This window comes from Saccostrea echinata, unplaced genomic scaffold (assembly GCF_033153115.1).
Source record: "Saccostrea echinata isolate AGI-Se365-2 ecotype Australia unplaced genomic scaffold, CSIRO_AGI_Sech_v1 ptg000008l, whole genome shotgun sequence".
In the NCBI taxonomy this organism is placed as follows: domain Eukaryota; kingdom Metazoa; phylum Mollusca; class Bivalvia; order Ostreida; family Ostreidae; genus Saccostrea; species Saccostrea echinata.
Window position 1 is genome coordinate 9,067,689 of NW_026889757.1, and position 17,990 is coordinate 9,085,678.

Genomic DNA, 17,990 nt, shown 5'->3' on the forward strand with positions numbered 1-17,990 from the left:
TCTGCCGTTGATCCATCAACTTGGGTATCACACTTTCAAAAACTTAATGAGATCAAAGGCAATTTTAAGGATCGCATTATACATCTGGAAAATGTACTTGACACTCTAGAGAAGCAAAAGATTTTTAACGAATTAGATAATTCCATCTCCAGAAATGAAATTCAGAAAGCAATTTCAAACCTAAAATGGAATAAAGCACCTGGTCTTGATAGCCTTACTAACAATATGTTAAAAAGTGGCCAACAAGTTCTGATTCCATGTATTCAAAAATTATTTAATGCTTGTTTGTTTAGCAGTAATTATCCTAAACAGTGGGCAGATGGGTTCATAGTTCCTATATATAAAGCAAATGATATATCAGATCCAAACAACTATAGAGGTATAGCTGTAACTAGTGCCATTGGTAAGCTATTCAATAGCGTATTAAATAAAAGGCTTGGTGATTTTTTAACAAAAAACAAAATAATTCATGAGTGTCAGGTGGGGTTTACACAGAGTGCTAGAACCACCGATCATATGTTTATTCTCAAATGTATACTTGATGAATATTGTCAAAGAAAGAAAGGTAGAGTGTTTGCTTGCTTTGTTGACTTCCTGAAAGCTTTTGATAGTGTTATTCAAACAGGACTGAAAATCAAGCTACTTGAAGCTGGAGTAGGCTCACTATTCTATAATATTATTAAACAAATGTACAAAGTTAGCAGGTCTTGCATACGAATTGAAAACAGTGTAACAGATTTCTTTCCAATAAAATTAGGGGTTAAACAAGGAGATAATTTTAGCCCAAACCTGTTTAAGATTTTCATAAATGATCTTCCCAACTACCTTGAAAAATCAATGGACCCTGTTTTCATAAATGACTCCCCTATACATTGTTTGATGTATGCAGATGACATTATTTTATTATCTACCTCAGCAGAAGGATTACAGTCCAAGCTTAACATCTTAGAGAAATACTGCCAAAATTGGTGTCTTACCCTAAATCCACAGAAAACAAAAATTCTGGTCTTCAACAAAGCGAGCAGACATATCAAATATATTTTTAAATATCAAGACTATAACCTTGAATGTGTACAACATTGTAGATATCTTGGTATATACTTCAGTGCATCAGGCATTTTCTCCTTTGCTCAAGGTGATTTATATAAAAAGGCTTTAAAAGCATATTTCAAACTACAAAAAAATTTTCTTTCAATGAATCCCAAAATTAAAACATGCCTACATGTGCTTGATCACACAATTAAACCAATTCTTCTATATGGATGCGAGATTTGGGGATCATTCAATTGCAAAGCTAGTAAATTCAGAAGGGGGGATAAGGTCTATTTAGATCAGATATACTCAAGTACCATGTGTGAAAAACTTCACATAAAGCTTTGTAAATTTCTTCTTGGTGTGCATAAAAAATCTACAAATTTTGCTGTTTTATCAGAGCTTGGTAGATTCCCGTTACACTTTGATAGTAAAAAGCATGGTTAGATACTGGCAAAGACTTGAAAGATTGGAAGAAAATGATAGAGAATTTCCTTTACTTAGAAATGCATATAAACATTCTAAGAAACTAGATGCTGTTAATAGATCCTCTTGGTACAGGTCACTACACACTATTCTAGAAAATATACCTGAACTGAAGGGATGTTTAAACAACTGGAAAAAAGTTAGTAAATATACAATACACAAAATTCTGAAGAAAACTTACATAAAATTATGGCATGACAATTTGGGCAGTTATACGGATGGTAAACTACGTACTTATGTCAAAATTAAAGATCAATTTGGTTTCGAAAATTATCTTAATATCATTAAGAATTTTGAGTTGAGGAGATGCCTGACTAGATTTAGAATATCTTCACATCATTTACAAATTGAAGTTGGAAGGTTCCAGGGTATCCCAGCACACATGCGATTATGTTCGAAATGTGATTTGAATGAGGTGGAGGATGAAATACATTTTCTCTTCAAATGCACTAAATTCAAAGATGAACGAGAAATTTTCTTAAAATCTGTCTCAGAATTATGTATCAATTTCCCTAATCTTGATTTTAATGAGAAGCTTATATGGCTATTTTCAAATGAAAATGAGTCAATCTTAAGAATACTAAGTCAATTCATATCAAAACACTGTATATGATTTTTAAACAATATTACTGTATATTGCTACATTTTGTTAATTATAATTGTGCTCATTTTGCTTATCTACATTAGACATGAGGAGGAATGCAACCTTTTATTCATGTTTTTTTTTTTTTTTTTTTTTTTTTTTTTTTTTTTTTTTTTTGATTAGAATTCATGCATTTCCTAAAGCACTGTCCCTTGATGTCTTCTGTAGACTGGCAACCATTAATGCATCTTTATCTTGTAATCTATTTACATTTATACACCCACCATGGTAAAATTTGTTTAAATTTTTCGATTATGTACATTTTCTCTATTTTATGTGATACATACATTATTGAATTACTGTTCTACATAAGCTATGAGGAGGAATGCTGTCCAGACAGTTACACGTCTGAGACATGTATTTCCTAGAGCACTGTCCCTTGAAATCTTTTGTAGTTTAGGAACTCAATTGTAATGCCATATATGGCTTCCTGGTGTAAGGGAGATAATTGAAATTATTCATCAACTCTGTTTTGCTTAGACTCAACATCTAGTATTTTTATGTTCTGTATTGCTGTATGTTCATGTATTTTTTTTGTCCTCTTGAGTGTTACAAATTATGCTTGTATCTATGTTATGCCCCCAGTGGGACCATGATTGGCAAATAAATTCTATTCTATTCTATTATATATATATATATATATATATATATATATATATATATATATATATATATATATATATATATATATATATATATATATATATATTGTAACGAAACCGAGGGTATAAGGTTATTACTTAATCATTTTAATCGTGGGCCGCTGTTGGTTACTGGTAACTGGTCAAGGTTGAAATGGTTGTCCACAAAGTTTATATACAATCGGAATAATGACCAATTTTTGGTCCACTGAATAATTGGCGAAATGACCAAATTTTAGTTCACTATAATATCTGCACTAGAACCGTGATGAATAACACGTTGTAAAGTTTATGATATTTATTAAGACGATCAAATGGTTCAGTTATAAACACAATGATACACTTGGCTGGTACAACGTTATTTGATTAATACAAAGATGACGAACCAATGGTCAATCCAGGACGTTTCTACTCTAAATGACTCTTCACTAATGATTTCGTATACATAGACTTGGTACTGTTTGTACATACCACTGTCTTACACCCGAAGTATACGGAGTCGCAACCCAATGCAGACTGACTTCTAAACACAAAGCAGCTGTCTTATATAGACAAAAGTTGTTATGATGACGTATAAACGTCAGATACCAATAACGTCACAATTAATATCTGATTTGTATGTTAGCGGGTTTTAACCACTAAAATTACTAAATAACGTTGTACCTATACAGAACATATACAATATAACGCTTTGTCATTACAATACATAAATCAATTATTGTTCAATTCTTTCGTTCATTGTTCATTGACAAATATTTTAGTAGTTTATGCACATCGGGTTCAGGGTCCGTTTATTCGGAACTTGTCAACAACAGTTAATCCGAATTTCACAGGTAAACCTATCGGCACGTAACAATACCCCCCTCTTAAGTCGAAACGTCCTCGTTTCGGGGTGCTTAGTCAATCAAGAATTTTTTTTATATCTTTTAGAGATGCACGTTACAGAGATAGATTCTCATCTGCTTCACAACGGAACAGCTTCATCTGGTCATGATGCACATATTTTGGTTTCTCGGCTTTAGACTTTTTCACTTTGTATATCAAATCGGACACAGCACGTAACACTACATAGGGTCCATTCCAATGAACCTGAAGTTTGGGACATCTTCCTTTGGTCCTTGATTTTGATGCAATCCACACATGTTGTCCTGGGGTGTACTGAATCTGGTTTGCCTTGGTGTCATATTTTCGTTTCTGGTTCTCGTTCGCGAATATCATTTTTCTGCTGGCTTTCTCATGGATGTCCTCTAAGTTGGTTTTCATCTTGTCGACGAACTTATGGCAGATTTCAGGACAAGTTTCCCATAGATTGTGACCATAAACAAGGTCAATAGGTACTTTTATCTCTGTTCCAGAGTTTAATCTTGCTGGACTGTATCCTGTGGTCTCTTGAACTGATGATCGGTAGGCAAGCATCAGAAATGGCAAAACTTCGTCCCAATTCTTTTGGTTAGGTTGTACATACTTGCTTATCATATCTTCTAGCGTTCGATTGAATCTCTCTACTAGGTCATCACTCTTCAGATTGAATGGGGTTTTTCTTCTTTTCTTTATTTGTAACATCTTACACAAGTCTTGAAACAACTTCGACTCAAACTGTTTGCCTTGGCCAGTATGAACCTGGAGTGGGACTCCATACCTTGAAATAAATTCATCTACAAAAACCTTTGCAATGGTTATTGCCTCTTGGTTTTTGACCGGATAAGTTTTTATCCATCTGGTGAAATAATCCGAAATGATAACAACATACTTGTTACCCTTCTTGGTCCGTGGTAAAGGACCAAGGATGTCAATGGCCACTCGTTCCAGTGGTTTCCTAACTAAATACTGACCCAGTTTTCCTCTGGCTGCACTTGCTGTATTCTTCCTTGCTTCACAAAAGGTACAACCTCTGATATGCTTCTCAACATCTTTTTTGTAAGATGCCCAGTAGAACCTTTCTCTTATTTTCTCGGTAGTTTTGGAGATTCCCAAATGTCCACCCGTAGGGTCGTCATGTACCAACTTAAGTATTTCTTTAACACATGCTTTCGGTACCACCATCTGGTAAAAGATTTGTTCATTTTCTTCCCATGTCCTGAAGAGTACTCCATTTCTTAATATCAGCCGGTTCCATTGTGACCAATATGTCTTAAGCTCTGTTGGTTCCTTTGCTATTTTCTGCCATGTTGGTCTGTTGTCCTCTGTCTTCCACTTTATTATTTTGGCTAATATTGGATCTGAATTCTGCTCCTTTTGTAGGTCTTCTTTCGTCTTTGTCATGTACCAAATTCGAGTGTCTGTTTGGTCTTCTTTTAACTTTAATACTAGATTATCATCGTCCTCTTTGGTCTGGTCGTTTGTCTCCTTCTTATCACAGTAGTTACAAGGTGCACATGGTCGATGATTTAGTCCATCACTATTATGTAGTAAAGCTCCTTGTACGGAAATTTGGAACACATGACTTTGTTCAATGTTAAGGTAACATGATAATTTCTTGTTTCCCAAGGTAAGAGTTCCTTCACCCAAATGTAACTGACAGTTATGCTCTTTAAGAAAATCAAAACCCAAGATCATCTGTGCTTCAACGTCAGCGACAGCCACTCTATGTTGTATAATTTCTCCATTGATACGAATTTGAAGTATAGTCTGACCTTCTGGTACCACTAGTTCACCATTTGCCATTCGTAAGTTGTTATGGTTTGGCGTTAATTTAGGTCTTACACTTCTATCTATTTCGTAGTATTTCTTTGGGTGAATAACTGTGATAGCTGAACCAGTGTCAATAATACAGTTAATTTTAACATTGTTAACAAACACATCCATTGTTAATGAGTTATTATTGGAACCCTTTATTTCAAAAACATGTGGCCCTTTCTGTTGTGTAGTTGACGTTAGGCCGCCGACGTCAACTACTGTGCGTTTTCCTGGTTCTCAGGTTCTCTGGTTTTCACGTTTTTCGTGTAATCTGGTTTTCTTTGATTTCTGTCTTTTTCATCTTTGAGATGTCGTTGTAGTAATCTGCATTCACTTTTGATGTGACCATCTTTCTTACAGTAGAAACAGGGACCTTTCTTGTAAAATTTCTTATCTTTGTTTTGGCTGATCATAGCTACTTGATGTGTATAATCCTCGTTTCCATCTATGTTCATTGGTTCCTCTCTCTGCATACGTACTGCAACTTTATTTCGCCTCCCCCGTGCTTGTTGAAAGGCCTCAAATTCCAATGCCAGTCGCACTGCATCTTCTAGGTTTTTAGGTCTTCCTTGAAACACTGCCCATTCCATTTCTTGGTCATTTAAACTTTCGATGAACGAATCTTTGGATATTTGGTCACGGAAACCTAAAGGTGCGTTTGGATATGACATCCTCACAAGTCGTTTTATGTCTTGCATTAATTCTGTGATAGTTTCGTTTCTCTTCCGTATTCGACTCTTAAGTTGTGCTTTGTGGATCTCTGTTTGGTTTTCTGGGTCAAATCTCGCTGAAAGTGCGGAAACAAGTTGGCGAAAATTATATCGATATTCTGGTCGTAGATCACTCAACACGCTTAATGCCGGGCCGCGAAGACTGGTAGCCAACTCTAATGCCTTCGTTTCCTCATCCCAGTAGTTTAATTGGGCGATCATGTCAAAATGAACTATGTAGTCGTTCCAGTTCATGGCACCATCAAATGTTGCTGGTTTTCTCCCTTTTGGTTCTGGTGTTCGCCTGAATCTGTGGTCATTGACTTGTCTTGTGTGACCATAATTTGGTACATCGTACTCAAAGCTGCGCATGGTTGGCTGAAATTCGTTGGTTCTAGCATTGTTAGTAAAGCTGCGTGATACCATCGGGTTTGACCAATTTGTTCCTGAATCTTCATAATCACGAGATTCGTCATATGAATTTTGTAGAGATGTATATCTATGTGGTCGATGTTCGTTCCGTATTCGGTCCTCTTCAGACGTGGTATTGGTATAAAATCGCACATTGTTTTGGTCTACATGTTGGCTGTCAGCACATGTTGGTCTCACTTGTTTTTGTAATAAATTCATTTGTGACTTCAAAGTTTTTAATTCATTTAGAATTGTGTGTAAACTGTCCTGTGTACATGAATTTACTCCGCTGCCATCTCCTATTTGGTCGTTGTTATTAACCCGCAAAAGTACTTCTCTGCTTGGAGTACCTTCGATAAATTGATGCTCTTGTGGTCCTGAAATATGGTCATTTTCCTCCATAACTTCGTCGTTCCTCGACATCTTTATATTTTTTTAAGTGTCACAATTTTCTTGAACAGCTTATCCCACCGCTGCCACCAATGTAACGAAACCGAGGGTATAAGGTTATTACTTAATCATTTTAATCGTGGGCCGCTGTTGGTTACTGGTAACTGGTCAAGGTTGAAATGGTTGTCCACAAAGTTTATATACAATCGGAATAATGACCAATTTTTGGTCCACTGAATAATTGGCGAAATGACCAAATTTTAGTTCACTATAATATCTGCACTAGAACCGTGATGAATAACACGTTGTAAAGTTTATGATATTTATTAAGACGATCAAATGGTTCAGTTATAAACACAATGATACACTTGGCTGGTACAACGTTATTTGATTAATACAAAGATGACGAACCAATGGTCAATCCAGGACGTTTCTACTCTAAATGACTCTTCACTAATGATTTCGTATACATAGACTTGGTACTGTTTGTACATACCACTGTCTTACACCCGAAGTATACGGAGTCGCAACCCAATGCAGACTGACTTCTAAACACAAAGCAGCTGTCTTATATAGACAAAAGTTGTTATGATGACGTATAAACGTCAGATACCAATAACGTCACAATTAATATCTGATTTGTATGTTAGCGGGTTTTAACCACTAAAATTACTAAATAACGTTGTACCTATACAGAACATATACAATATAACGCTTTGTCATTACAATACATAAATCAATTATTGTTCAATTCTTTCGTTCATTGTTCATTGACAAATATTTTAGTAGTTTATGCACATCGGGTTCAGGGTCCGTTTATTCGGAACTTGTCAACAACAGTTAATCCGAATTTCACAGGTAAACCTATCGGCACGTAACAATATATATATATATATATATATAAACTACAGTGTATATATTTCATTTATATCGTTTAATTTAGAAGGATTCCTCCTTAAAATGAGTCCGTTGTCATAACGATTTCTTCAATGCATACTTTCAGCTTTTCTTACAAAGAAAAAATCAGAAATGTTGAAACCAAGTCAATCAAGCATGATATTTATGCAGATAATGTCGGGCTCCTCATGTGATCTTGTTCGTGGTAAATGTTAGGAAGTCTATCTTGATTACAATTAGTTTCATACCTCACATTTTTAGTAATGATCTTGCATTTTAAAATCAATTTCAGCTATACTTTATAACTGCTTTCCATTTTTATCTCAAACTCTCCTTAAATTGTTATTTTTATTATTTGGCTTTTATATTTCAATAAATGATAATGAATTGCATTTTTGCATTTTAAAATCAATTTAACCAAATACTCCTTAATTTATTTTTATATATATATATATTATTTATTTATTTATTTTGATTTGGCTTCTTTTTTAATTATAATTCTATAAATGATAATACGTATTACATTAATGAATGACTGAATAATAGATAAATATAAGGGATTGATTCATAGTTACATCTTGGATAATTAATCATTATCAATTACAAACGAATATACATCCAAGAATATTAGAATAATATTCATAACAAACAGTTCTCTGCTGCTGAAAATAATTTTATTAAAATTTATCTCAAAATTAAAAAAAAAACTCAGTTAAAAAGAGAACTGTAAACACAGAGATATTCTAGGAAGAAAAAAATATTCAGGCACAAAGTAGCAGAATTAAAACGCAGATTTTTCACTGTCCTTTAAAACAAGTCATTGAACATTTTCCTCCATCGTGGTACCCTTTCTTGATCATCTCCCTCTTTCTGTGGTCCTCTTCCTTCACCAGATGGTCGTCGTCTGTCTCCTTCGCCATCTTCTCTGCCTCGAACTTGTTCTCGTCTCTGACCTTCTTCGTCCTGTCCCCCATTCTTGGCTGGTCTTTGGCGTCTACCTCCTTTCCCATCATCTTTTGAACGTTCTCCTGCTGAATTCTCTTCCTTTTCCCTCATTACCTCACGTAGTTCCTCCAGCAATGCACGCTCCTCCTCGTCTTTTTGTGGCCTTTTTTTCCTCTTTCCGCCCTTCATTAATGATATGAAAGATTATTAATAATGAAAAATATGAAGCGGCGTAACTATATTCCTTGTCATAAATGTCCTTCTACTTTTAAATAAAATCCCCGAAAAAGATATTCCTTTCATTTATTTATCATTACAGGGGAGGGAGGCTGCATAGACTAATCATACGAATAACAACAGTTTGTTTCGGTTCCTTTTTATAATAAATGAGACAGGGTCTAAGATTTCAATCATATTAATAACGTTTGCACGTATCTTTATATTATGTATTAATATGAATAATCTATAACATATACAGGATTTAATTTGACAAAATATTATCTTTCAGAAATAAGAGTGCCATAGAGATTAAATGCATTTCAAGAGAGTCCAATTCAGTTTGTTAAGACCCCCCCCCCCCCTCTAATATGTAAGGCACGCCTTTGGATACATAACGTATCGCAATTGACCTTTTCATTCAGCTTGACTGCTTAATACCTGGAGCAAAAGAAATTATTAATGCTGCCTTCAATATTGTACGACTCTTTTTCTCGATACTCAGAGATGCTACATCTTGGAATAGAATTCCAGTAGTTTCAAAGAAGACACAACATATGCTTTAGAACTGAAAACGACGATTAAGTGCCGTGCATTTAGTTATCAAAGTTAGATAACATAAAAACTTATTAATATACTTATGTTTTTTCACACAAACATCCTTAAACCTAACTTTCGTATCAGTAGAGTTTTAATAAACAGTACCAAGAAATGTGTCATCTAACTTTTAAATAAAAACATCTGTGTAATTTGTATAAAATTAAATTTTTGAACACAACAGAAATACCTCCTCGTTGTCACCTTGACCACCCCGTCGTGAACCTTTTCGATTGCTTTCTTCATCCTGACTTTCTCGTTGTCCTCCAGGCCCTCCCTCTCTTTGTCCCTCTTTAGAATCTTCATCACCAGAAGGAGGTCTCGGTCTTCGTTTGTTATCGCCTTCACTCTCTTCCCTCTTTTCTTGATCCTCTCTACCTTTACCACCAGGTCGTCGACCTCTTCGATTGCCTTCTTCATCCTGACTTTCTCGTTGTCCTCCAGGCCCTCCCTCTCTTTGTCCCTCTTTAGAATCTTCATCACCAGAAGGAGGTCTTGGTCTTCGTTTGTTATCGCCTTCACTCTCTTCCCTCTTTTCTTGATCTTTTCTACCTTTACCACCAGGTCGTCGACCTCTTCGATTGCCTTCTTCATCCTGACTTTCTCGTTGTCCTCCAGGCCCTCCCTCTCTTTGTCCCTCTTTAGAATCTTCATCACCAGAAGGAGGTCTTGGTCTTCGTTTGTTATCGCCTTCACTCTCTTCCCTCTTTTCTTGATCCTCTCTACCTTTACCACCAGGTCGTCGACCTCTTCGATTGCCTTTTTCATCCTGACTTTCTCGTTGTCCTCCAGGCCCTCCCTCTCTTTGTCCCTCTTTAGAATCTTCATCACCAGAAGGAGGTCTTGGTCTTCGTTTGTTATCGCCTTCACTCTCTTCCCTCTTTTCTTGATCCTCTCTACCTTTACCACCAGGTCGTCGACCTCTTCGATTGCCTTCTTCATCCTGACTTTCTCGTTGTCCTCCAGGCCCTCCCTCTCTTTGTCCCTCTTTAGAATCTTCATCACCAGAAGGAGGTCTTGGTCTTCGTTTGTTATCGCCTTCACTCTCTTCCCTCTTTTCTTGATCTTCTCTACCTTTACCACCAGGTCGTCGACCTCTTCGATTGCCTTCTTCATCCTGACTTTCTCGTTGTCCTCCAGGCCCTCCCTCTCTTTGTCCCTCTTTAGAATCTTCATCACCAGAAGGAGGTCTTGGTCTTCGTTTGTTATCGCCTTCACTCTCTTCCCTCTTTTCTTGATCTTCTCTACCTTTACCACCAGGTCGTCGACCTCTTCGATTGCCTTCTTCATCCTGACTTTCTCGTTGTCCTCCAGGCCCTCCCTCTCTTTGTCCCTCTTTAGAATCTTCATCACCAGAAGGAGGTCTTGGTCTTCGTTTGTTATCGCCTTCACTCTCTTCCCTCTTTTCTTGATCCTCTCTACCTTTACCACCAGGTCGTCGACCTCTTCGATTGCCTTCTTCATCCTGACTTTCTCGTTGTCCTCCAGGCCCTCCCTCTCTTTGTCCCTCTTTAGAATCTTCATCACCAGAAGGAGGTCTTGGTCTTCGTTTGTTATCGCCTTCACTCTCTTCCCTCTTTTCTTGATCTTCTCTACCTTTACCACCAGGTCGTCGACCTCTTCGATTGCCTTCTTCATCCTGACTTTCTCGTTGTCCTCCAGGCCCTCCCTCTCTTTGTCCCTCTTTAGAATCTTCATCACCAGAAGGAGGCCTCTGTCTTTGATTGTAACCACTTTCACTCTCCGTCAATAACTCACGTAGATCTTCTAACAATTCATTCTCCCCTGGACGTGGCCCTTTTCTCTTTCCTCCCTTTTAAAAAATAAATTGTTCGAAAGAAGATGATGAGAATAAAATATTGAAGAGTAAACACTTATTCTATTTTCAGTAAAGATACACACCAAGGTTATTGTCATAAAAAGTTGTCATTTGCAACTGCCTTTTACACATCTTATATTTTGAAAGAATGAGGGCGTTTTAATTGGCATTCGGCAGGAATCTTAGCGCTCTGGAAAAGTGAAATTTTATTGAACTTCACAAGAAATTTTTGCATTCTTTTAATGTATTACGTTCCTGTGAAATAGGAAATGGAAATTCTTTCCTAATAATGTGTTTTAATTAGCTTGAAATATAACTTGAAATATTGCTAGATGAGTTATTTGGTACAAAATGTTACATTTTTAAACATATTTTTCTTAAAATTTACTATCTTTGGGTCATCTCTCCACGATTTAAAATGTTATTTATGTGCAAATTAATTCAAAGAAACGAGCGAATATTTATAAGAAATGAAAAGAAGACCCAGAGGCCATAAAAAATGAACTTTCCCTTAAAAAAATCCCATTGTGTAAATGCGGTGCTTCATTGTCATTATATATAAAATCCACATTCATTGTCAAGCAGTGATAGCTCAGTAATGTGCGGTTCCACTCCAGAACACTCGGCTTCGGAAAAGTATTTGGTTCGATCCTTGCTTGGAATGTTATTTTTTTATGCAAACAATCAGGTCGTTTGTCAGTTTAATTCTATTTGCTGATTTATTAAGATTATAAAATACACATACATACATTTTGGTTCAGGTGCACCTAGAGCGAAAGCTATTCTTCTTAACTATAATAGATAATCCTTTCTGTTCAGAAAGATCAATTAAAAGAATCCTTGTTTTTATAATTGCTACGAAATAAAAAATGCAGCCGAATGCATGTGTGGAACGGAAAAACTACTACTTACCACACATAATATAAAAACATAAAATACTTATATAAATACTTAAAATACTTATATAAGAATTAACTTACTTTTGTTGGAAATGTCAATGCAACTCCAAAGAGAACTACCAGAAGACAGAGTGTGAACCTCATTTTGGACGGATGACGGTTCCTGGAACTTCTGCCGGACTCCCTGGTTTGTATGGCTTTATATATATACTCCACAAAGAAAAAAAAACAAATTAGAGCAAAAATCGTGATGCAGATACAATTATTCGATATTGCAAAATATGTCAAATCGTGAATTTACTCAAAGGAGTTTCAGTTTTTAAAAAGTAATATGACATACATAGTGTAATTTAAAATTTAAAACTATACTCTTTCACGCTGCCAGTAAATCTTTAAATTATTTTTAATTGTTCGGAGAACAATTCCTCTCGAAAATCAAGATAATGAATCTGTGTCATTCTGACGGCAAAATATTTCAACAGAGGCTTCTTTTATTCTATTAGTCATTTTATTTCCAGACGTAAGCAGAAAATACTGATAAAAATATGATAATCAATAAAACATCGAGCTAATTTTGACAACATTTCGCACAAAGCATCCTAAATAAATATTATTTACTTCTTTCTAAATAAACGGCACCTCTTTTCAATTACTTTTGGAACTTCCATGGAACCAGGGTAGGGTATGGACGATTCTAGGGTTGTCGGGTAAAATTGTGGACAAGTAGTTTAGAGCGACAAATAATCAACACTGCTTTCTAACATTTCCCCTACTGTTTAATACACTTTTCTTCAATATACATAGCAAATTTCAAATAGATATATGCTCAAATAAACAAAATATGGAATTTTATGTTATGTAAATCTTGAATCTACACTATCTGTTTTTTATTTTATAAATATGACTAATCATGACTTTGCTGTTTCTGAGGAAAAGATTTTTTCTATGTTAAACTTTGATTTTCCATTGTGGAGCCACCCTTTCCCAGGGGGTCATGATTTCAACAAAACTGAACATACGAGGGTTGTCCAGTAAAATCGTGGACAAGTAGTCTAGAGTGAAAACTAATCAACATTGCTTTCTAAAATTTTCCGTACTCTTGAGTTCATTTTTCATCAATATACATAGAAAAGAGTTACATGCACAAATTATTAAAATATGGTCAAAATTAGAAATGTCATATTCCTCGTAAAGGGTGAACATTTTACTTCATCTTTTTATGTCATAAACATCATGCAATTTATACATATGCACGTGTATAACAGATCCATTATTTTATTACAAATTTCATGAAAACAAAATGCACACCTCAGAGGGACTCCAGCGTGGATTTCACTACAGCTGTATATCATTTTTATGCGCTGATGTACCATATGTATTTTTTCTTAAATATCCCTAATCCTCCAATTTTAATCTCGGTTTAAATGTGCCTGATTGCTGAAAGACTTAACATTTTGTATATTTACTTCAGACTTTGTGTATATCTACTTCTACAAATAAAAGAAATAGTTTTACGGGGAGTTTTTGCACTTTTATAGAATTTTAAAAAAGTAAATTGCATATACAAATGATTGCAGTACAAAGCATTTATTCTCTTAATCTAAATTTGTTTGAATGTCTTGTTTTTGAGACGTGCAAGAAAAGTTATTACATGTATTAGATTATAATTTAACAGTGTACCTTTGAAAAAGATAAAATATTCCAAATAAATTAAGTTTTCCCTTAATTTTTGGCAAATAATTTTTACTGATATCTGATCTGAATTATTGCAAGGTCTGTATTTCATGAACTCAAATTTGATTGCAATATTATCAACCCTTGCAAATGAATAACGGATTTACACTTGCTAAAATCAACCCATTCAAACTTTATACATGAAAACATGAGACTAGCGCTGAAATACAAAGACCCGTCCATGACTCTAGCTCATGCCTCGGTGAAATTTAAATACTTTAAAAAGGAAATCGTGAGAGAATATTAGTAACGGTATACGCCGTAGTTACCCGTCGTCTCTGGGTTATTTTTCTGCCTTCTTTTATTGCACCCTTCCAACGGATACGCAGCCGAAGTTTTAATTAAAGACATCTTTTTAAAAATGTGGTCATTTCTGGTTCCTCACATTCTTCATTCACTCCCAAATCATTTACAAATCTCGTTTTAGCAGTGCTAAGTTTTCAGTGATAACTCGGCTTGAATTCCAATTATATCAATTGTTAGTCTACTTTACACTTCGCTTTTACCAGACAAGCTGTTGTCATATTAAAAATAACACCAAATCTGGACAAATTTCGCGAATTAGAAATCCCAATGTTATTAAGTAATGTAATAAAATATAATGTTTATGTTTGTTACTATTTAGACCAGGAAATTCCATTTTGCATAATTTAAAAATTGCGAATTTAGTTATGAGAACTAGAAGTACCTTAACTCTTTAGATAGCTCTTTATACTTCTAGAATTAACTCTGCTTTCATTGTTTTGTTTACATTCGTGAATTTATTGCTAAGCCTATTTTTGTCCCACCCCGTTCATGTAATCGTGAAAAGTAAACCAGTCGATAAATGTTTTAAATACTCTTCAAATATTTACAAAGACTAATTTTAGCACGATTTAGTATCAAAGTTGATTATTTTCATTTCAAAGCGTCAGAATTCTTTAAATTGTCATTTGATTTACTATTTTTTTTTTAAATTACTATGCGACAAAGGAGTTACATAATCAAACAATTACATGGATTCTTAATATTAAATATCAACATGTTCTAACACCCCCCACCCCACCCCACCCACACACACAAAAGGAAACGTTAAAAAAGATAGTATCACGTCTATCCATCATTAAACCTACAACTCAAGTACAGGTTCAAAAGAAAAAAAGAACTATTGTGTTATTATTTGAAAGGATACATTGTTAGTAACTATTTACTCTGCTTTTTTTAAGTCATACAGCGTTTTTACACTGTATTCCAGTATTTTAAGTGAAATTTGAGACTGTCACGAAACTTTATTCAAGTCGTAATCATATAAGAAAGATCATCAAATCATGAAAAGACTTAAGTCATAATGAAGCATTTCTTTTGCCAATAATATAATTTTCATCTGCTGATGTACCATTTAGTTATACTAGTAATCACTCAATATTTCCGTATCTTAATTAATTAAGTATGATACATGCACTGCTGGAGTAAAGTGTCCAGACGTCAACAGGAAATGTCCCTACTCTTGCCTGGACTACTTAATTTGTCTTTGCTGGAGCTTTTGGACACTGTATCACCTGAATATGAGACACATTTACTAGCTGGCAAAGAGATGACGCAGGGACCAACTGTATGTTAAACTAGAACATCTGCGTCTTTCGGTACAGTAAAAGAGATATCGAGATCTGCTGAAATGATTTCTTTTTCGAACTAAGAGTGACATGTATCAGAATCAACTAAACGTAAATAGAAAAATATATACACCAATGTATACTTGATGGATATAATCGAGGGCATATCTATAGGATTAAAAGTTAGCACCAGTTGATTAGCAGGGGGTTTGGGGGCCGCCTTAATGGGGGGCCAGGAGGGGAAAAGCTCTTGGACTCTAGAAATTTTGTAGAGCAACAGTAGAGTCTTCTTATTAGACATTTTTAATATTTCTTGACCCCATTGATTATGATGAAAATTAACGATTCAAGCCCTTTAATGCTCCTGTCTCGAACCAAAATGTAGAAATAATACCTATTATTTACACCTCTATAAACAATTTCTCTTCAAAGAACGAACCATGAACTATCTTAGTTTTTTTTCCCATTTTAGGTGGGTATACCACCACCCCTATTAAATCCGTAACTGTCATTCTATAATGAACTTAAACAATTATCACTTTGAATGAAATCTTCATATTCTGAAAGCTATATTTGGGTAACAAGGGAAGAAGCCACAATAATTCTATAATTTACGAAAAAGTCCTTTTTCAGTCCCCAATCCTCCCCAGGGTGAAAATAGAAATTCCGAAACCTAAATACACATCTACAGGACACATCCAGACTTATACCTGAACATGATTGGGCTGCTGTGAAAAATGCAAGACCAGTTCAGGGAACCAGTTTTACCAAAAGCAAAAAAAAAAAAACATCATTTTTTTTAGCCCCACTGGCCCCCAGGGTGAAAATCCAAATTCTAAAACCTTATTGGACATCTACAGGACACCACCAATCACCACCCAAAAGATGATCTGGCTACTGCAAAAAAATGTAAGAAGAGTTAATAGAACAAAGTTTTAGCAGAAAATGTCTTTTTCCGACCCCCGATCATTCCCTAAGGTGAAAATCTAAATTCTGAAACCTTATTACATATGTACAGGACACTCACAATCAAATTTCAAAATATGAATGGGTTACTTCGAAAAATGTAAGAAGAGTTCAGGGAACCAGGATGTTGTAGAAAATCGACACTTTTTGACCCTCAGTCGCCCCTAGGGTGAAAATTGAAATTCTAAATCCTCATTGCACATCTACAGGACACTCACAATCATATTCCAAAGATGAGTTATAATCACTGCAGAAAATGTAAGAGGGGTTCAGGGAACCAGGTTTTTGTAGAAAAATGTCATTTTTTTGACAAATGTAAGAGGAGTTCAGGGAACCAGTTTTTGAAGAGAAACCTGTTTTTGACCCCTACTTGGCCCCTAGGGTAAAAATGAAAATTTAAAAAAAATTTCTACATATGTTCAAGGCAACAATCATATTCCAAAAGATGAGTTGGTTACTGTTTAAAATGTAAGAGTAGTTTGAGGAAGCAGATAGTGTAACAGACGGACAGACCAGGATAACAACAAAATAGCCTAACTTCTAGAGGTATTATTTCTTGTATTATACTTAGTATGCGTTCCCAAGCTAAAAGCATGACATCAGTTAATTAACCACATATTTCACTCCTAGTCATGATACTTTACTTAACTTTCAAAAGTCCTATATGAAACACAAACAATAATACCCCCAAGGTGCGACCAAAAAAAATAATAATAAGCGGCGCCGTAAACTGAAGGTTTTTACAAAGCTTGGATCTGTGCGTATCTCTCTGGTTTGTCTGTCAGAATTTTGTCAACCAGAGAGCTACAGTTCTGTAGCTAGTATTTGGGGGGGAGATAATGTATAGAATAGAGGAAGTCAAGGACCAAAACCTTTACCTGGGTTTCCCTATTTTAATAGAGAAATTCATATTATGAGCTTCCTACTCCTCAAATCAACCTAATATCGATCTGCATACACACACAAAATGGGAATGAACTTTTAAAAATTATTATTGCATCTGGTTGTCCTTGAGATGATATTATATAATACTAATAAATCAAATAAAGTAAGAAATTCTATTTCTTTTAGAATAAAATTTCAAAAGAAATTAGTTATGAAAATTAGATGTATTGCATTGCTATTTTTTTTATGCAGAAATTAATTCGAATAAGTTTTCTGTCTCTACTACATTATTACAGTATAAAATCGCCAAGTCTATTTTTGTCCCAGGTCGTTCATGAAATCGTGCTGAATAAAACAGGAATTAGTTCAACAACCAAAAAAGTATCAAAGATTTCAATACTCTTCAAATATTTGCATAGGATTGAGCTTTAGCACGATTATGATTGAGTAT

General features: G+C 35.0%; 1 protein-coding gene across 1 annotated transcript; it reads right to left on the reverse strand.

Annotated features, from left to right (window-relative positions):
• Positions 1 to 8,693: 8,693 nt before the first annotated feature.
• On the reverse strand, positions 8,694 to 12,506 carry LOC133181298 (ABC transporter F family member 4-like). The gene is made up of 3 exons (XM_061315823.1): positions 12,444 to 12,506; positions 9,835 to 11,457; positions 8,694 to 9,014 (listed from the first exon to the last, which is right to left on the reverse strand). The coding sequence occupies exons 1-3, from the start codon at positions 12,504 to 12,506 to the stop codon at positions 8,694 to 8,696; spliced, it is 2,007 nt and encodes a 668-aa protein (XP_061171807.1).
• Between the last annotated feature and the right edge of the window lie 5,484 nt (positions 12,507 to 17,990).

Coding starts and splice junctions, on each gene's coding strand:
- LOC133181298 (XM_061315823.1), bottom strand. CDS start 12,506: ATGAGGTTCACACTCTGTCTTCTGGTAGTTCTCTTTGGAGTTGCATTG. Junction 11,458..12,443: donor CATTGACATTTCCAACAAAA/GTAAGTTAATTC, acceptor ATTTTTTAAAAG/GGAGGAAAGAGAAAAGGGCC. Junction 9,015..9,834: donor GTCAAGGTGACAACGAGGAG/GTATTTCTGTTG, acceptor TCATTAATGAAG/GGCGGAAAGAGGAAAAAAAG.